At 30.2% G+C, this 22,314-nt stretch overlaps 1 protein-coding gene across 1 annotated transcript; it reads left to right on the top strand.

The window, feature by feature from the left end:
* Positions 1-498: 498 nt before the first annotated feature.
* On the top strand, positions 499-22,245 carry LOC130676204 (diacylglycerol kinase theta). The gene is made up of 17 exons (XM_057482270.1): positions 499-2,330; positions 6,263-6,342; positions 7,746-7,851; positions 7,940-8,160; positions 8,264-8,426; positions 10,262-10,405; positions 13,005-13,142; positions 13,253-13,390; positions 13,542-13,659; positions 14,472-14,659; positions 14,771-14,983; positions 15,184-15,493; positions 15,646-15,947; positions 16,032-16,317; positions 16,401-16,557; positions 16,667-16,774; positions 18,957-22,245. The coding sequence occupies exons 1-17, from the start codon at positions 2,192-2,194 to the stop codon at positions 19,074-19,076; spliced, it is 2,931 nt and encodes a 976-aa protein (XP_057338253.1). The 5' UTR covers positions 499-2,191; the 3' UTR covers positions 19,077-22,245.
* The last annotated feature ends 69 nt before the right edge of the window (positions 22,246-22,314 follow it).

Genomic DNA, 22,314 nt, shown 5'->3' with positions numbered 1-22,314 from the left:
AAATTATGAAACGGTATAAATTCAAGTCAAGACCTTTCTAATGATATCAAATTTAAAGACAACTTATTTTATTTTATAGATATGTCGGGAACAACATATTCCTTATTCTCTTAATAATATAGATTATTTAAATATTTAAATAAAAAGGAAGCTCAAACGAATTTGATAGCAAGAGGATCAAAACAAGCGCGCGCAATTATTTTAACATGCGCATCCTTTTTGTAGGACACTGGAAAAAATGGACACGCGCATAAGATACCATCACGTCATGTCTTTCTCGCAGATCTTTAATTATTTTCTAATAAAATAGTATCCAGTATTAATAAAAAGTTTACTGTTTTAAATAAAAAAGTTATTAAATACTGTACGATAAATTAATAATTAGTCGATTTAATTTAACCAATTAGTTTACATGTAGTACCCATAAATATAAATCATTAAGTTTTATTACAATGACGCTCCCTTAGTGTCGACTCTTTCGAAATAGACTGAAAAATTCAAGTAATGTAATTATTTATTTAAAATCGTAATAGAGAATAATTTGCTCGTTGATTACAAAATTAAAAAAAAAGTGTTGATAAAAATAGAGAGATTGACAACTGACATTGATCGAAAAGTAGTAGTATAAAAAGCATACACAGTCCGGAGAGAAGTAAATATCAGAGCTATTAAATCATATAAAAATATACCAGTCATGCCCACTCGAACTATCTAAAGTATTATAGATCGAGTTTCAGTTATGGACATCTCTAATGATCCTAATGACCCAATAAGAAGTTCTTAATCCGATACTAAAATTAATTCAAGAGTCAGACACTAAGAGGAATACATATTTTCAAGTGGTCAAATTTACTCCAAAAAGTTTCATCTCATCTTCATTGCCTAGCACTCAATTTTTTTATTTTTTATAGTTTATTAAAAGATAAAAAGTAAATTCATTTAATTGACATATTAATTATAAATTATTGTTTGTGATGGACTATCTCAGTTGTGATAAAAATGAATAGTTGTCTTGTTTTTAAAAATTAGGAGTATGAAAGTGGAGACTGAAGCATAAGTAAAAGTATAAAGGCAGTAGTAGTAGTATTGGAATAACTTAAATCATCAGCTGTGACACGTGGTAGACAAAGCGGTGTTAGAGGTTGTGACAAGTCTGAATTGGCTTGCAAGCTTCACCCATCACCCAGCTATTTGGAACACGCGGGGTATCGCGGGTAAAAGCGCATGTGTGATGTGCATCTAGTAGTGGAGGATGTTTACGCGTCGGCGCGGAATTTAGTGACGTCTTGATGGTGATGGCGTAAAAAGCTTAAGAAGGGACTGTTAGTCTTTCAGCTTGTGGTCTGTCGATTTTATAGACGACTACTCTGCTCAGAGTACTGCTAAGTTGACCATAGTGTGGGTCGTGGTGGTGTAGTGGCATGTAGCTAGTGGCCGCGCCGTACCGACGTCAACCGTCGTACGTACGTCGCCGTCGTATTTATTATTGTTGTTGTTATTGTTGATGTGACAAATAATAATAATAATAATCATCACTATCATTGACATTATTTTACATTATCGTAATCATCAGCACCATCATCATCATCATCATTATCATTACTGTCATTCTCAATAATATTTACAGTTTTAAATTACGATTGTAAAAAAAAGTGTAATTTGGACTAAATATTGTAAGAAAAAATATCGGTGAAGAAAAGTCTTTGATATATGAAGAGATAAAATTTTCTAAGGCTTGGTGTGGATAAAATACGTCGGCTCGCGTCGCTCCGAGTGAGCTTGCGCACGTTCTTTTATCAGGGTGACATAGGAGCAGCCGCCTGAATAGTCAACGACGTGCGCCCTCCCTCGGTTACGAATTGGAGCCGATGCCAGCAGATCGTAACCATCCAGTGGCCCGCTCCGTTTGACGGATGCGCGAATCGTAAAAAGAAAAAAAAAAAATTAAAAGAAACTCTTAGACCCCAGTAGTGATGGTCAGCTGTGTTGTAGTGGGCACATCAAGGCAAGCCTCCGGAAATGCGCCTTAGGCACGTCGAACTCGTTAAACGGGAGTGCCCTTGGCAGCAGCGAAATGTTCGCGTACGGTTTCGAAATAACATAGAAGAAATGTAATGTGGTAGCGCGTTGCGCCTTGCGTAGCTTCACGGTGAAAATCTGGCGTGAACGGCGCCGCGGTGGAACGGGGAACATGGCGTCGGCCTCGGCCAATACTCCAGCTAGCCACGGGCACAGCTTTAGACAGAAAACGTTCCACAAACCTACGTTCTGCCATAGCTGCACCGATCGGCTCTGGGGCATCATTGGACAGGGGAACTACATCTGCGAAGGTAATGACAATACTCCCTTTTCTCATCATAAATATATATATATATATATATATATATATATATATATATATATATATATATATATATATATATATATATATATACATACCCATCTATGTACTTACTTAATTATGTACCTTTAAATATTCATATACTCAATCACTCGGTTAGCGAGTGTATTATTCATGTACTATTCCCACGAGACACTCCAATGTCTCGTTACCTTTTTTTTCTTTTATTTTTATGTTAACCACTTACTGCTACTGGTATATGTACTTGGTTCATTAAATTTATCTATGCCTATCGTATAATTATCACTCGAGTGATTCACATACACCCTTGAGAATGTCATAGTGAGCTAAAGCGCGACCTCGTTACTATACCGGAGCAGCTCTCTTACAGATCTTCAGGCCCTTCATTTGACACTCGAGAATAATCAAAGGAACGATAATACGTATACAAGGGGTGGCGGTGTACACATTTACACACCCTCGGTCGGGTGCATCCCACGAGGATGCTTCAGGAATATGCACATTTAAAACTACACCAGCCTATTTTATCATCTATACAAAAAAAAAAATAAAAGTCACGCGGGTGAAAATAATATTTATTCTCTTCTCTTCTTTTCTTCTATTTTCTTTAACTTGATTTTTATTCTTACAGAAAAACTTTTTCAGTCAACTAATTAAACTTACTCAAGCGAACCTCTTGTTTCAATGGATTTTTCCTCTGGAATTTAAAAAATATTATAAAAATCGTTGTACCTGCGGTGGCTTTATTGTGCCACGAGGCATAATTAACGTGTCCAATGATCGATAATAAACATTTCAAGCTGGTTTTTATTTTATATTTTTTTATTTGTGTTATTTTTATCGTTCTAATCAACGAGAGTACTTTTTATTTTTTTTACGTGCCTTTAATTAATTTGATTTCTCTTTCGCTGATTCTTTTTTCCTTTATTTTTTCACGTGGTATTTATACTTTAGTCTGGCAATAGAAAGCACAGGGTGAAACTGACCTCCTGTACACCAATGAATGAATGGTGCCCATTGAGCGCTATGTATGCCTCTAGGTTTCTGGGTTAAAGCCTACAGTAATTCTTGCGGTGGATTCGTGACCGACAATTGCTACCCTCTAATCACCACTGCCTTGCCTTCTCGTGACTAATACCCTTCATACTTTCTTTTTTATTTTTTGAATTTATAATAACTTCTTTAAGTACACGTCTAGTACATCAAGCATTCAATCCTAGTCCCATTATATGAAAAAAAAAAAAAAGAAATTTAATCATATAAGATTTTTTATTATCTATTATCATCTTTGATTGTTGACATACAGTAACATAAATATGAGCTTCTTAGATTTTATTTGCGTGTCAGTACTTGGTCATCATCATACAATATGTATGTACATACAAGTTATACACTCGACAAGTACTCGAGCTTTTATCGGCGGGAGAATAGAAGGAGAAATGTCGGGATAGAGGGCAACCATGTCGCTTGGCTTGCGAGCATTGATCGTGGGAGTGGGGTGTAGGTGGTGGTGGTGATAGTGGTGGTATTGGGATACTCGACAACTAAAACACGAAAGAGCAAGCAAGATGTATAGAATGAAATAGCGGATGGCTGAGTTGAGGGAGGTGGTGAGGCAAACATGACAAACGTGGTTGAAATAAAAATAAAAAACGATAATTTAATCTAGGAAAAAAAAATCACATATTCAGTATTTATTTCCCAGTACACACATCAAGATAAAATAAATATTTTAATTTAAAAAAAAATATGATTAACGAACCTACAGTTAATTAGGAATTCTATAAATTTTCCTATCCCGAGAGATTTGCAATTGTGAGCGTGCAAATAAATCGGTTATGATCCTGGTGTACGAGGTATTGCGGGGCAAGAGGGCATGCGTGGCCTCATTTCGAAAGAAAGGAAGAAAACCAGGAGAGTTAACTTGTACTGGTGACAAACTGTACAGAATTGTACTCCAATCTATGAAATGACGAAACAGAATTAAGAAAAATGATGAATTTAAAATAGCGGGAAGTAAACAAAAGCTTTACATAGCCCGGAGTTGAGTTATAAGTGAGAAAAAAAAATGAGCTTAATGCATATCCTTCTTACTCTTTATTACTCTCGGCCCTCTCGACCTTCTCTGTCCTCTTTTCGCTGCTGGTCTCGTGGCCTTATCCGACGTAACGTTTCAAATACTCACAGCTCCCTCGGCGTCATGTGACGTCAAATGCCCCTTGCACTACATAGTTTTTTCTCGAGGGATAAGTATACCCAGCAATTTTCTTAAAAAGGAAAAAAATAACAAATTCGTAAAGAAGAAGAAGGTAAACTCTTTAAAATTTATTGACGCAATGAAGAGTATTTTCAGTGTTATGCTACTTCCTGTATCCTAGTTTATTTCTCTCTTGCTCTCTCTCCATATTTATATATTTTCCTTTTTATTTATCATTTTTTTTGTATTAACATTCTCTTGGTCTCACTCCTTCTTTTCATTTCCTTTTCTTCTTCATTTATAATTGTATGCAGACATTCACAAAACACTCCATTCATGTTTACCCAGAGAAGAGACAAAACAGACTTGCTAACGCAACGAATGCGCAAACTATATACTTACTGGGCTAAGAGCATTGTTCAGTGTACAAAGAACGTCACAGAGTTTGTTCACGACAGTCGGGCATTGTTTCTCGACAGTTAAAACAAATATAAAGACCAAGAATATATAGTGAGAAAGTTCGATCTTTAAGTATATGTATATATAAACATATTTTCTTTTGTACCTTTATTATTTTTACAGTATGACATTTTATTTTAATTTTTAGTAATCGTATTTGACAGACAAGTTATCAGGGTAAAAGAAAAAATTATAACTTTATTTAATATATTTTTTGTATTAAACTTTTTAAAATAACATGACAAACTTCTAGCAAGTCATTTTCCATCACTAACTCATTTAATTATTTTTTACTACTCGTGGGTGTTTTAATCAGTTAAAAAATCTGGTCGCAAGAATAATTGGTCTGAACCAACTCAAGTATTTCTTACATTTTTTTTGCCTTTTTTCTTTGACCTTTTAGTAATTTATGATTACAAATATGTCTATATACATATTTAAGGACGCAATATATTTTTTTAAACGTCACAAAATTATTTTTTAAAAATAAATGCAGCTGAAACAGCATTTGACGTTAGATATATATGGAAAAATAAAATAAAAAAAAATTTTATAGTAAAAACAATAATAATATAAATCGGAAAAAAGCGAGAGAGAAGTGCGTATAGCTTCAGCATCGAGGACGGTTTATTTTAGCATTTTACCGGAAACGTATAACCCCACTGAGTGGCATGCAAACGTCACGGAGTCGCGTGCTGTCATCCAATGAGTGTTATTGTTTGAAAAATGGAGCGACGTTACGATAAAATTCTATTTGGATTTGCAACAAGCATGCAAATAAGTGAGAAAATAATAAGAGTAAGTGAGAGGATGAAAGAAAGAAGAAATAAAGAAAAAATTATTATGAGAGAGAGAGAGAAAGCGTGTGTGTGTGTGTGTGTGTGTTCTAAAGAGAACTAAATAGAGAAGACACGTGGCAGATCAATGTTGGCAGTGCATTATATTCATGTGTCTACTCATGCGTTACCACGTAACATTAATACATAATCGATTCTTCGACTTTGGATTTAACATTAACGCCAACATTCAACTCTGTCTTTCATACTGGCTACATATTTTCTCAATATATTATTATGCAACATACATTTTATCCCCTGAAACGATGACTAGAATTGGATCAACTGAAACTGATCTCCTGTTGATCCAACACAAAGACTTTTGTCCTAGTTACTTGAGATCTTCATATTATATGTACATATTATATATAATAGCTATAATATCATTTTTTTTAAATATTCTTACAGTTTGCAACTTCGTGGTGCACGAACGCTGTCTTACGGCCGTCGTGTCTCCCTGCTCCAGCATCGCGGCAAGCCTCATTAAGGTATATAAGTACACAACTTAAACTATTTTTTTTACTTTTATAAGTATTAGTATAATTATAGTAAAAATAAAAAATGTTTTCAAAAACGGCTGTACTATTCACAGTAAAATAAACATAGAGTTAAATGTTTAAAGAATTTTCTCACAAGAACTTGAGTAAGTACTGGCATTGTTACGGTTTTTGGTTGAGTCAAGAGGTTCACTATCGACCTCACTTCCGCGGCAAGTAAAGACTCAATGGAAGATTCATTCACTAGATGAATGAAACATGTCAACATGTGAATGAATCGTTCACGTAGCTTACTTTACCTACTTTGCTTTCAGCAAATATATATATATATATATATATATATATATATATATATATATATGTATATATATATATATATACGATATATACGAGTATATAAGTTTAATAGATGGAGAAGTTGATGATGGGTAATAGAAAAGTACACCACTAATGTTACATAAGTGGTTGTAGACTGAGGACTAGACATAACATACATTAACCGCCCATCTAATGCAGTTAAGTAGTTACACCCATTGCAGAACAGACAACTTTCTTGATTAAATAATCCAAATGCTTAACAATTATAGCGTACGTTAAATTAAAATTTAATAATTATTGTAATAAGCGGTAATTTATAATTAATAAATCACTTATATTAAAATAACGTCACACTTTACAGCGGTAAGAGAAAAGGCAAGGAAAGAAATATTCCCGGGTCAAAAATAAAACTTGATTCAGGCTTGCTTCATCTTATTTACTTCTGAAGTTATCGATTTGCCAACGATGTTCCGATAAGATCTCGACTTTTGCGACTTAAATTAAATTTCTGTCAACTTTTAGAGCTTTTTTTATCTTAGTTTGAACTTATTCATCTTCACTTCGAGCACGACAGACATTCAACTTATTTTTGACTACTGAACCAAGTCAAAAGCAAGTAGTATTTTTTAGTGTGAAAAATTTAAATTGGGTTTTGACTTTCTCGCCTTATAATTTAAGTTGCATAAGTCTTAACCTCTAAACCAAGTCAATTTCGACTTGATTTGAACTTTTTTGTCTTAAATCGTGACTAAGTAAGCCAGTTAAGTCTTAAACAAGGCGAACACTCAATGTATTTTATATCTCCGTGAAAAAAGCTGAGTTTGTCTTATAAAAAACGGCTCCAAATTTTGACTTGGTAAAACAAGTCTGAATCAAGTTTCATTTTTGACCAGGGTTTATTAAGATACAAGATGATCGCTGTATTAAATTAAGTATCAATAATATATGACTGAATGACTTTAGTCACGTTTGTATTCAATAAGAAGAGGACAATTGTTTTTAGATATTTAAGTCTTTAAAATCTGTTCACTTTCGTTAAATTATTAAAGTAAAATATTATATTTTCCTTTTTACAGAATCCGGTTGCACACTGCTGGTCCGAACCGGTACATCATAAAAAGAAATTTTGCAATGTTTGTCGAAAACGTCTTGAGGACACGTCTCCGTCCGTACACTGTGAAAGTAATTAATATAAAATTATAAATTTAATTACTTATTTTATAATTATAAATAAATAAATTAATAAATGAACTAATTAATAAAATTAAAGTTTGCGAGTACTTTGTGCACACGGACTGTCAAGACTTTGCTTTGGCGGATTGCAAGGAAAATGCAACGTACCTGCCGGGAAAGGACCTGTCGTCAGTTACTCAAGCACATCACTGGCGTGAAGGAAACCTACCGACCAATTCAAAATGTGCTGTATGCAAAAAAGGTTGCTGTTCCACTGAGTGCCTGTCGGGATTTCGATGCGAGTGGTGTGGCATGACGGTAATTTTAAATAAACAATTTTACATTTTTCAGCTCAATAAATTTTTATTTATTTATATATGTATAAATTTTTTTTTTCCTTTTCTGTTTGTTTGGTTTTCAGTTACACTCGTATTGCCGCAAAAGTCCGGCCGTGAGACAAGAATGCACCTTTGGAAGTTTAGAACCGATTTATCTACCTCCATACGCAATTAGCATCCCGCGAAGTGATGTGCCGATGGAGGCAATCATCGGTGTACATTCTCGACGGAGAGAAATCTCAACGCGTAAGTGTTTTAATTAAAAATATATATATTTTTTTTTCTTTTAAAAAAAATTAATTAATAGTCAAGTAGTTTTTATATATACTTGATAATTACGCTGTACAATCACAAACTAATACTCATACTCATAATTATTATTATTAATTAATTAATAAAAAGATTGATTGCAATAAATAATTATGAATTTATAAAGTGCCGTTTATAAAATACGTCACGCCAAATTTTCTTTTTTTAGACTCTCACTATCGATATCTCGTCACAAATTATAGATTTATGGCAATTAATAGTACACAATTTTTTTTTTTTTTAATATCTATTATTTTAAATAATAAAACTTAAATTTTAAAAAACCGAGAGAAAAATTTGCAAAATTGTAAGATGAGCTTCGAACGGCACATTTCCTTGCACCCTCCGACCCCCCTTATTACATCTTGTCACAGAAAGCGGCATCCCCTCTCCCCAAAAGTGCGAACGTATTTTATAAACGGTCCTTAATAAAAAATAAAATAATAAAAATTTATGATCTCGAACTTGGTAGACAATTAACAATTTTCGGATTTTTTATTCAACAAGTCAATTACAAAAAAAAAACTAAAAATATGCACATGTAGAAAATTAAAAAAACTGTAGATGCAATTTTTTTTTTTATAATTAACCGTTTTGAAAAAAAATAAAAAAATTATAAGATGTCGACTAATCAGTATCATAAAAATTCATAAAATTATACAGTCTTAATTAACAATATATATTAAGTAATATATTATGATATTTGTTTTACTTTGTGATATGTATTACATGGTAATAATTTGAACAGATGTTATACTGGCATACGCATGCTCAATAAAAATCAAACTCTTTATTTATTGCTTATTTTAAGAGTTTAACACTGTTGACAAAAGTATGACAACTGAATAACTACAAGTTGTTAATAAATTAAATATATTATCGTAATATTCATTATTAAATACATATATCATATATAATAAACACACACACACACAATTTACCATATCATAGTATGATAATCACATTTGACATAGTTTGTAAAGTACTACTCTTATTCTTTACCTAATTTATTATTTTTATTTTATTTTATTTCTATCTCTCAATCGCTACTTTTATTTATATATTTATATTATTATCATATTATATATAATGTCACGTTTAAATAATTTCATCTCGAGTCAGGTTTGTGTAATGTATTTTGTCTGCACGGTTAAGTTTTTTTCTTTAAATTTAAATTGGCTATATGCTAAAGAAATAAATAAACTTTTATATCTATCACTATTAAATTGTATCATGTTCCATACTTATTACTTATTACTATATATATATTTACATATCAACTTAATTCCCTGACAAATCCATTTGTGTGTTGTCATTTTTCATCTTGGGACAAATATCTATTGATAGACATACTTTACTCCAATAGCTTGCAACTCGTTAAAATAAATATATAATAATAATAATAATAGTTATAGTAATAGTATTAATATTCAATTATCTATCAAACGGTTAGTTTACTTTCTTAATTATTTTTTAAAACTTAAAATATTTGCGTACGTATACGCAGTAAATAATTTTACATTGACAGATTTAAAAAATTTAAACAAGACAAAAAATAAAATAACAATCGAGTCACAAAACGTTAAACAAAAGTCATTACTCTGTGCAAACAATTAAAACACAGTTAAATAAATAATGATATAGAGATAAAAAAAAATATATTTATAAAATTAGAAGTAAAATTAATTAATGGAATAGTGATGTGTTGTTGTGTCTTACGAAATTCGGAAAAAAAAGAAAAAAAAAAAACATCGTTTGCTTCTTATTTGAAGATAACACCGGAGAGCAATTTGATTTTGCTGAGAGCGAACGAATTGGGGCGACAGGTCATCTGGCCGAAGCTTTCAGGCGCCTTTCACTAGTTTTTCCACGTAGCTGCCATGGAAATTGTCATGCTTCCCCTCCTTATGTTCGAGGTACCTAGTCTTTAAAAAACCACATCGTCGTGCAACTGTGTTTTTGTGAGCATATCGCGTCTATATCTATCTTTCATGCATCTAAATCGTATATATAAATATATATGATGATAATAATAATAATAAAATAAAATAGTAACAATAATAACAATGAAAATAACAATATTATAATAATTCAAATAATAAAACTCTAAATATTATTTATTAGTATATAAATTCAGTTATATATTTATTTTATTTAATCGTAATCGTGTGTAAATATTTATTGTTTTAAAAAATTCATATCAAGCAAGTAGTATTGCAGTTAATTGTGTAATTAAAAATTAATTATTAAAATTTTTAACGTAAATTAGCATAATTTATACGAGTGCGAATGTCGCAGACATCAGACAAATTTAAAATTATAAATGAATAGAGTAAATAATTAAAAAAATAATATTTATAAAAAATGCACTTATTAATTTCAAAATTTTTTAAAAGCGCATTTTTTTAAATTTTATTTTATTAATTATTTACTCGATTTATTAATAATTATAATTTGCCTGATGTCTGCTACATTCACACTCATATAATTAATATATTTATAAAGTAATTATTAGATGGTTGCATTACATTTATTTATTTTTTAAATTATTAATGTTTAATATAGAGCCTACATATAATTATATATACATATAATATTTATGTAGAGTTAAACAGTAGCATACGTGATAATACCAATAGAATAAAACTTTAAAAAGCTGTACCTACTCTATTCTCGTTTCATTATATTTTGCTATGCTGTCATCGCAGTTATCCATTATAGAAATAGAAAAGGCTCTCCTGATTCATAATAACATTTATATTTATACTGTTATGTTATCACAATCACACGTAAAATGAAACTCAACATAACATGACGAGCTCGTTATTTATATAGTTTTTTTTTTAATCTCAACGCGTTCTCGAATCAATAACTTCAACATTGACGGGTATATAACAATGCGTAGGTTTTTACTTCAGTCCCAGTGTTATATTTTTTTTTTTTCCTTTCATAGTCAAACGTTTATTTCTTCATTAAGTTAAAATAATACACGCGATCGCACTAAATAATAATAATGATAACTAAAGTTGTTATTATTATTGTTTATTAAATTAAATGCATATATTTTTGTTTATTTATGTTAGTGCAACTTTTAATTTCGCATGTATGATTGGTTTGTACATATAGGGTACAAGTACAATTTGTGGCTACTTCCCACTTCTGGACATTGAATACTTTACTTTGATTAATGAAAAAGTATGAAAAATAATTACATTGTAAGAGTGTGATAAAAGTGTCTTTGAAGACACTTAAAATTAAAGGCATTCTCTGGCAGTGCCCCTCACTTTTTTAAAATGTGCAATGACTTTCCACTGTCATAAGGGTATCAAAATTTTATTAATTAATTAAAAAAAATTGAAGCATTAATTAAAAAAAGGACAACGTAGAAGTAATTTCGCCGAGATATATAATTTTTAAAAAAATTACTTACAATTGTTATCAATTAGGAGTTGAACGAAGTTTATTGAATAAATTTTAGCCTACAAAATTTGAAAATTCGAATTAGAAAATTGACATGATTTGACTGAAATTTATTTAACAAATTTCTTTACACTCTTAATTGATATAACTGTTAATTATTTTTTTTTAAAATCTACATCCCAGTGAAATTTAATTTTTTTCAATTAATGTTTTAATTTTTATTTAATTAATTGATAAAATTTTGATACCCTTATGACAGTGAAAAGTCATTGCAAACTTTTAAAAACTGGGGTGCACTGTCTGAAAATGGCTTTAATTGTCTTAATTTTTAGTATCCAAAACTGGCTCTGAAGTGGCCAAAAACGGTACCTCTTCTAATGCATGTTAATGTTTCCTATCAAATAATATACGAGATCCTGGTAGCTCTGAAAACGATATTGCTGTGTATAGAAATCATTGTTTTATTATTATTATTTGTTTTTACTTTTTTCCGTTTTGCTTTGAATTATTTTTTATGCTATTGGCATGCGCTATAAACACTTGACAGTAAGCTGCTACAATTACAACACACAACCAAAATCACCGAACTAAAGTGATGATTTATTACTTCGAGATCTTTCGACCCTTAAATAAATGCCAATTACTACCATTTATGTTCATTTCTCTCTATGAAATAACAAAAAAAAAATGAATTAATAATAAACTTGTTTCTAATTTATTATTAATTGTCTTAAATATGAGGGTTCATTTTTAATAAAATACATTCGACAGTAATTATAATTTTTTTTTTTTTTTTTTTTTATACAGATGAAGCTCTATAAAATGTCCTACATCTCATAATATTTATACCGTTGACGTCTTCATAAATATTAAATAAATTATTTTACGCTATTTATACTGCTACGGTATTCCTATATATTAATTTATATCTATATTTATATATGAAGCTCGATTGCGATAAATAAAAATAAAACAAGCCTGCGCAAGATGATTTGCTGCGATAATATTCTAAACAATTGTTGTTTGATTTTTTTTTGTTTTGTTTTCTGTTATCTCCGGTGCTCAAAAAAAAATCAAACTATTGTTTGATTACAGCGCGAAGTATTTCCGAGGAATTTAGTAGCGGAGACACTAAAAATCGTGACAGCGATGATGCAATGCAACCCACCAGCGGTCACAATAAAGATCCTAAATCTCCAAAGGATAAGGACGATAAAGAACGAGGTGATGAAGGTACGATAAGTTTTTTTTTTACTTTTTATTCTCTAAGCTCTTATATTTTTTTCCATAATTTTAATGTGAATAATAAATAAAATATTTTAATAATATTATACTGTCTGCAGAAATGATTAAAGTTTACGATGGCAATTTGTCCTTCAAGCGAAAAATATTCCGGGTAATCTCAATACCTCGGCAAGCAACTACAGCGGAAGTTCTCGCGGCGGCTCTTAAAGCGTATCACATTACGGAAGTACATCCGAGTATGTTTTATTTTTATTTTCATTTAATTAATTATTATTTTTACTGTACTTTTAATATTTTTACTAACATCATTTTTATCCTTATAACTAAATAAATTTTAATTCTCTCTAATAAAAACGTTAAATTTAAATATTAACGTTTTTTTTCCAGATCTTTTTTATCTAACTGATTTGTACGCTCCCGAAGAAACGCGATTGTGGGATCCAACGCCAGTGCTTAATTTACATCGTAAAGAAGGAAAACGTCGAGGTGTTTTTCTGCGACACAAGTTCGTATAAAAATATAATTTATTACATTTAAATATTAATTTATTTGTTAATATTATATCAGGGGTGTGCGAATAATTCAAATTTTTCTAACTATTCGTAAATTTTCGAATTAATTCCAGAGAGAGAGATTCCGAAATTTTTTTTTTAACGACTTAAAATTTTAATAGTTTTTCTAATAATTCAAATTATTGTTAGAGGTAAATAGAACTTAGACACAAATCTACGAAAAAATTCCCTGATTACTTTAACAGGGATTCGCACTTATCTCTCTGTTACACTCAAGTCCACGAACGCTACTATCTTTGTTGCACTTGTGCAGTAAATGGAAACTTTGGCCGAGTTTTTCTCTTAAACAAACAAATATTATCAAATAATTGAAGCGCACTTCGCTAGATTAGACAGTAGTGCATCGATTTACAGTCTATATTTTCGATTGAGAGATTTTGTTTGCGAAAAAAACTCAGTCAAAAATATTTGATTCCTGTTACAAACTAAGCTCTTCATTAAATAACAATTGAATATTTGAAAGCTGATCAAAATTTTTTCAATTTGAATCGAGTAATTTGAAAAGTTACAAACATGTAATTTGAAAAGTTACTAATAGTTCGAAAAGATTCGAATTATTCGATTTACATTTCGAATCGAATGGTTATGGGTGCATTCGGAAATTGTTCTAGCTCTAGTTCTAGCCAATCGTTGCTATATAGCGATAGCTAGAGCTTGATCATTTCCGAATGGACCCTATATTCGATTCGATTTGAACCCGATTCGCATGCCCCGATATTATATATATTATTTATTATTTAAACAGAGACCAGCTCAATGGTGAAGTTCGTGTCTATCCCGGCAAACTAAATACATCGCAATCTTATTGTGAAGTACCAATAAATGAGGATACGACAGTTGCTGATCTTATGCGCGAAGCACTCGTTCGATTTGGTGAAGAAAATTCCAATATTGAAGACTATCGATGTAGTGAAGTTCTCATGGATCGCGATGGTAATTTAAAAAAAAATTAACAATTATATTTATTATTTTATTCCACTGAATGAGATAAAGTTTTTTTTAATAAAAACTAATATCGTTAATTAAAATAATTGAATTGAATAGTTACGGAGAGAGTGTTGGACACTGCCGAAAAGCCATTGGAGATATTAAAACAATTAGGAAAAGATTCTATTAGACAACGTGAACTAATGAGATTTTATCTACAATTAAAACAAGATCCGCACGGTTCTAATGTTGCACTGTACGTTGCCAATTTACCAGCAAGTTTAAATGAGAAAGTTTATGAAAATATTCTCATTGATTTTTTAGGAATAGGTAAATTATAAATTTCATTTAAATCATTAATATAAATTCACTTGCAATTAGTTCAATTTAAAATTTAAATTGCAATTAATATTTAGTCAAATTCATTTTTAAAATACTAATTTCAAGAAGTGATTTCATTATTTTTTTTTAATTATCATCTAAATTTTAAAGGCATTAAAAATAATTTAATTATTTATTTTAAATTTAAGAAAACAAATTTACGTCGATTGGTCCGATTTATTATGAACACGGATGCATGGTGATTATATACGAAGATCTAGAAAAGGCTGTACGTGCACTTTATATTCTACGTGAATCGAAGTATGAAGACAAAAATTTGTTAGTGATGCTTTTACCAAGTATTGAACCAACAATGATACCAGCGGGTGTCCAACCACTCCTGGTATTTGTCAACGTCAAATCGGGTGGATGCCAAGGCCACGAATTAGTCACCAGTTTCCGCAAACTCTTGAATCCATACCAAGTATTTGACTTGGACAATGGCGGTCCTCTTCCCGGGTAAGTTGATTGACTAGTTTCCATCAGGACATTTACATATTTATCATCCTTTCATTTTTTATTTAAAAATTTTTTACTAACGTCAGTAATTATTATTCTTTTTTTGGTTGTTTGCTCGCTTGGTTCGTTGGTTTATCTTCTGTGTACATCAGAATGTACATGTTTCGGCATATAAGGAATTACAAGATACTTGTTTGCGGTGGCGATGGCACGATAGGATGGGTATTACAGTGTTTAGACAATGTAGGACAAGATAGTGAGTGCTCGTCACCAGCTTGTGCAATTGTCCCCTTAGGAACGGGTAACGATCTTGCACGAGTATTGTGTTGGGGACCGGGTTATACTGGTGGTGAAGATCCAATTAATCTTCTACGAGATGTTATCGATGCTGAAGAGATTATGCTTGACAGGTGGACTGTTGTATTTCATCCTCAAGATCAAGATGATGCTACGGGTAAATATCATAATAATAATAATAATTATTATTATTTTAATAATTAATATTTGAAATTAAAAAATAATTTATTTATAATTTAAGGAGCTGGATCGACGAGTGAAGATAACGCACAAATGTTTGTTATGAATAATTACTTTGGTCTTGGTATTGACGCTGACCTGTGTCTGGGTTTTCACAATGCGCGCGAAGAAAATCCAGATAAATTCAACAGTCGATTGCACAATAAAGGAGTCTACGTTAAAATGGGAGTAAAGAAAATGTTGGATCGAACGTGCCGTGATATGCAAAGGAAAATTAGGTTGGAAGTTGATAATAAAGTGATCGATTTACCACCACTTGAAGGAATGATTATTTTAAACATCCAAAGGTACACATATTCACATTTTTATTAACTAAAAATTAATATATATATGTAAGATATTATAATAATAATGTGGGATTCATTATCAGTTGGGGTTCTGGAGCAAAGCCATGGGGCGATGGCCCAGACGAGCAATTCCGTAAACCGAATCACTACGACGGTTTATTAGAGGTCGTAGGAGTTACAGGCGTTGCACACTTGGGACAAATCCAATCTGGTTTCCGCTCAGCTATGAGAATAGCACAAGTAAGAATAATAATAACACATTTATTATCACTGTTATTATTTTTTTTTCTTAGCTTTCATCAAAAGAATAATATCATACATAAGTGTCATGTCATTTTTTTATTACCAGGGTGGGCACATAAAAATACATTTGAGTTCGGATGTGCCAGTTCAAGTTGACGGCGAACCGTGGACCCAGACTCCAAGTGTCGTAGTTATTCTTAAGTCTGCCCTCAAGGTAACACTAATGCTTGATTATATTTCATAACCATTTATCAATTCAATACAGCAAATAATGATAATTACTTATAAATAAAGAGTAACTTGATAATAATAATCATTATTTGTAATTACATTTAGTTTAATTAGTTTAAAACTTTTGATTAACAGCATCAAATCATTTAGTTCGGTTGCTGTATTGAATATCCAGCATGTTTACTAATTATATATGTCGCATGTTAAGTGTTAATTATCATTATAGGTATTACCTAGCAATTAGTATTTTTAAAATTAATTTGGAAAAAAAAAAGTATACCGCGGCTATTTTATCCGAGAAAGCATCACCGTATATATTAATAACACACTAAACCTAAGCAGCTAAACCAATAGTCCGTCAGCGCATGTGATCCTCCCTTTCATCATATGCCCAAATCGCAGTCTACTAATTATATCTTCCTTATTCCTCTGTTCACTTCAGGCTACCATGTTGAAGAAAAATAAAATCCGACGTCGGAATACAGAACCGTCAATACAACCGGCTAATGGGGAGGGGGGCAAGTGCACAGACGAGTAAATCATCCCAATTCAACAGCTAAAATACAAATCGGTCGTCGTTTTAATTTATTTATTTATATTTTTTTTTCGTTTCTTATCAAATTTAAATTTAATCAAAAAATCTAAATACAAAAAGTTTGCAATCTCTGTCTAGACTCCTTCGTGCACGCGTGCGTTGGTACATGCGCGTGCAGTGGATAAAGAAAGGGGAGTTTTGGACGAGGCAAACCTTTCATACGGTCGATCCAGCGAATCCCCGATGCATGCCACCTCTATATACCCAAATTCATATCTATCTCAAACTCTCAGTATCTTCTCATTTCCTTTCTCTTTTGCTCTATATATATATATGTATGTACTTACATATATATGTTATTCCACTATCATTGTCTCCATTAATTCCAGTACCTTTGCCCTATATGCAGTTTGAGCTTCTCGTCGTATATTATATTATGCATATATGCATAAATATATATAAACGTCCAATTCGTTTATATATATATATATGCATATAAATATAAATTTGCCATGTAATTTTTCCAAACAGTATTTTTTATTATTGTTGTTATATATTATTATACTACATTTATCATCATATTTATTACTATTATTATTATATACGTATATTGAAGTAGGATATATATTTATTTATTTAATCACATCTTGTGTTATTTTAAAATATTTATATGTCACCGATTATTGTTACTTATATTTATTATTGAGTTTCTATTTGTTTAAAAAAAGTTTATGTGACTTTGATAAATATGTATATATTAGACTGCCAAATGAAATCGATATTTTTTTTTTGGTCCCATATGAAAATTACGTTGAATATAACATACAAACAATGGGTACTAAGTTGAGCCCTTTAACTCAATTACAAAACGCGCGCTCGCTTGAATAAGATTTCCTATTTAAATAACATGGAAAAACTTTTTTTGAACTTTGGAATTTTATAACTCGTTAACTGATCAATGGATTGATATAAACAATACATATTCTTGTAGAAAATTAAACACTCTACAAAAAAGGTCTCTTATAATTTTTTGATAAATCTAACCGTTTAAAAGTTATTCGAGTTTGAATTCCACTTTATGATAAATTTCTCGTTTTTTTTCACTATTCCGGCAAAACTATCAGTCTTATCACAAAATGTCATAAGACTTTTCTTGTAGATTATTTTTTTGCAATTAAAATATATTAATTAATAGTCGTTTAATCTCATAGTTGAAAAATTACAGGTTTTACGAATTAATTACTTGGGAAAAAAACTGAAATTTTCGTAAAAAAGTAACTTTTGAATGGTTGAATTTATCAAAAAATCATAAGAGGCCTTTTTTGTAGGGCATTTGATTCTGTACAAAAATATGTTACGGTAGTTTCAATTTATTGATCCATTAACGAGTTATAAAATTTCAAAGTTCGAAAAATTTTTCCCATGTTATTTAAATGGGAAATTTTATTTAAGTGAGCGCGCGTTTTATAATTGAGTTGGAGGAAAAAGAATAAAAAATATCGATTTTACTTGGCACAGTCTGATATATATATAATATATATTTTTGTGAAATATTATTGAGAAACTGAAAAAGAAAAATGATTATCGATCGGTCGCCTTTGTGCATTCCCTGATCCTGTCCCTTACTTAGGCTGCGATGCTGAAGAAGACCAAGGGTAAAGTCAAGCGACGGGATACTGATGCAAATATGCCATCAACAGGACCACTACCAACAACATCCAACGATCCAACGGATCCAGAGGTATTCTGAACTATATGTCAACCTCAATGTCTACTATGGTGCTTCTGATTGTAGATCATCACACGGTGTAAATTTTATTTAAATTATTATTTTATTTATACAATAATAACATACTGAAGTGATAAATTTAATACGTTTATTAAACATTAATCAATGATATGTTACCGTTACCGATTTATGACGTTGAGTGATTATTTATTATAAACTGATATACATATATTTACAGTACTAATATATGTACAGATTTTAAATATAAGTAGTATATATACTTTATTACAACGTATATTGCTGGTTACTATGTGAGAGAAAAGTGAAATCCCTTCTTCCCTTGAGGCAAAAAAATAATAATCGCCACAATTTAAAGACAACATATATTTATTTATAACTTAAATGTGACTATAATTAAATACCGACGTGTTAGATAAGAATTATAAAATAAAATTAAAACAATAAATTATTATCCGGGCACAAGAAATTTATAATTATTATTATCAATGACAAGTGCCCGGTATTTAAATTTATTTTTACGCATAAAAATAGTTTAATTAAAATGTTTATCAACAAAATATCATTTTTAAATGTTCACAATCATAGCACACTGTAGTTTTATTGATAAATATTTTTTTAGTACACACACTTGGATAGATTTTAAAATTATTAAAACTGCACAAAAAAATATACAACTTATCTGTTATTTATTATTATTATTATTTTTTTTTTATCAAATTTGATTTTTTAAATTAGATCGTTAGTTGAAATGTGATGACGACAAATACCAAAATAAATAAAAATAATAATCTGTATTGTATATTATGTTTCATATATATGATCAAATTGTATACTAAATTATATAAATCAATAACAATTATTTAAAAAATTAATATTAATGGCATTGATAACACGTCGTATCAATGGCCATTAACAAAAAATTAATAATTAATGTGACTTGTTATTGATTAATTATTAAATTTAAAACAAAAATATTTAAAATTTAAACTGTATTAGTAATTAAAAAGTTTTGTTTTTGTGATTGTTAAATCTGACTGCAGGGCAGTCTGGAATAAATATTTAAAAATACCAACCAGTTGCAGTCAGTTTTATCTAGGACACAGTTATTTATTAAATTAATTAATTAATATAACTTATGTAGAAAAAAAAAATAAATTAAATTTTAAAAATTAATAATTCGAGACCGCGGGCACGGCGTCTTTACCAATTCGTCTTTCAACTTAATTAAAATAAATATTAAGTTACAATAAGACGAGTTGGTAACGTCCGATAACTATATGTACAAATAAACGGACTCGGCTCATACAAATTTTTTTAATAATAATAATATAATTATTAAATTATATAATTATGTAAGTTAATAGTAAAAGAAATTTGTATGAGCCCTGATAGGAAAATATTAAAATAAAATGTCACTTAAATGTACAATTTAATTTAAAAAATAAAGTATGCCAAAGAATAAATTTAAAAACGTGTTCACTTGAGTTGTTCTGACACGTCGCGATCATTATGAACGATTGATAAAATAAAACTAAAAAATTACAAACTAAAATTTTTGTGAAAAAAATAATACAATTTGAAATTAAAAATACCATTTAAATTATATATTATTAACCCTGCGTGTGTACACTGGGTCTTTGGAGGAGCAGTCAATTTTTAAAAAAATTCCATTCTTTCGATTAATTTTAAATTTTTGAGCGGTAATTTCTGGATCATGTATTAGATACTTTAAAAAGTAATCCAGAACTTTTTAAGATTTTTTGAAAGCCTAGAAACTGAAAACTTGACTGTTTTCTAAAAGACCCAATGCACATACCGTGACTCGAAAAATAAAGTGTACACATGCAGGGTTAATATAAAAAAAAATAACATGCGGAACCATCCCAGGGTGATTCTGCAGCACAGACACTGTGAGTCAATCATGGAACGAGTATAATCGAGGCAATTTAACGCGTTTTATAATAATACCAATAATAATTATTATAAAATATTGAACTTATATAAAATTTAATTATTTAAAATAAATATATCGCCGAGTAGTAGGTTCTAGCGAGGGAGAGTTTTCTTCGATTTATCGAATGTATGTTATAGATTGGCGTCATTCGATTGATAGAGACAATTCAGGTGCCAAAAAGATGTATATAATAATATATATATATATATGTATGAAGAAAAAAAATTTAGCGCGTAAGATGTGGTTAAGAATTTAAAAAAATAAGGGAGTTAATAAGAAAATTAATATCATTGTGACGTATGTATTTATTTGTGTATACGATACGCTGATGAATTTTAATTACGTGGTCGTAAAAAAGATATATATATATATATATATATAAATTAAAAATTAAATAAATAAATAAACGCGTAAAATTTGAATGTAAAATCCGAGTTCAATGAGCATTTACCGTAATAAGGTGTAAAAGGGACTCACGTGGGCTGTGTTGCGATGCTTGGGTCAATTAAATTCGGAGTGAAATACATTAAGATTGAAAGAAGCTGATGACATATATGTATATGCCTTGGTAATAAGGAATGTGTACGTGAGAGTATGATTAAGTAAGAAAGTGTGAAAGAGTATATTGTAACTAAACAAAAAAAAAAAAAAAAAAAAAAAGTTGTAAAGAGCGAAAATAATAAATTCAATAACAGATAAGAGTCGCAGGTGATATCCGATATACAGACACTTAGTTTGTGTTATAAAAGCGCTTGTAGAACGCGCTCTTGCACCTAGTCGACTAATCCCGTAGACTCCGCTGGATGTCTTAACAAAAATATTAAAAAATTTAAAACCAGATAAATAATTAACAAAAACAAAAACAAAATACTATTTATTAATTGAACAAAAAATAATAAACATATGGAAATACATAAAATTAATACCAAAAGGCCAAATTTATAAATGGACGCCCTCGTGTCCGGATGATCGAATGGCATCTATCCTCTAACCTGCCGTATTTGTATGGGGCTCAGTCACTCATACGGTTCATCCGGACTTACCGTATGATTGTCACATTTACGGCAGATTGGCGAATACATTATAATATATCACGTTTGTTAATCTGACCAAACTGTAATACTGTAATACTTGCTGTTGCTATAAAAGATAGACGAATAATAAGCTATGAACAATCTACGTATAATAAATGAATATATGTGCTGTAACAACTTATTTAACTTCTTTTTATTATCAACTACCAAGTACCCTTTATTTATGTTACATGCTGAATAAAAAGTGTTA

Source organism: Microplitis mediator, chromosome 10, assembly GCF_029852145.1.
Source record: "Microplitis mediator isolate UGA2020A chromosome 10, iyMicMedi2.1, whole genome shotgun sequence".
In the NCBI taxonomy this organism is placed as follows: Eukaryota; Metazoa; Arthropoda; class Insecta; order Hymenoptera; family Braconidae; genus Microplitis; species Microplitis mediator.
Note: the sequence above shows the minus strand (reverse complement) of the source record. Positions and strands in the feature narration are given on the sequence as shown.

Bases quoted from the DNA above. Each gene is read 5' to 3' on its own strand.
- LOC130676204 (XM_057482270.1), top strand. From the start codon at position 2,192: ATGGCGTCGGCCTCGGCCAATACTCCAGCTAGCCACGGGCACAGCTTT. The intron at 8,161-8,263 runs GTAATTTTAAAT...TTTGGTTTTCAG, and splicing joins GCGAGTGGTGTGGCATGACG to TTACACTCGTATTGCCGCAA. The intron at 13,391-13,541 runs GTATGTTTTATT...TTTTTTTTCCAG, and splicing joins CATTACGGAAGTACATCCGA to ATCTTTTTTATCTAACTGAT.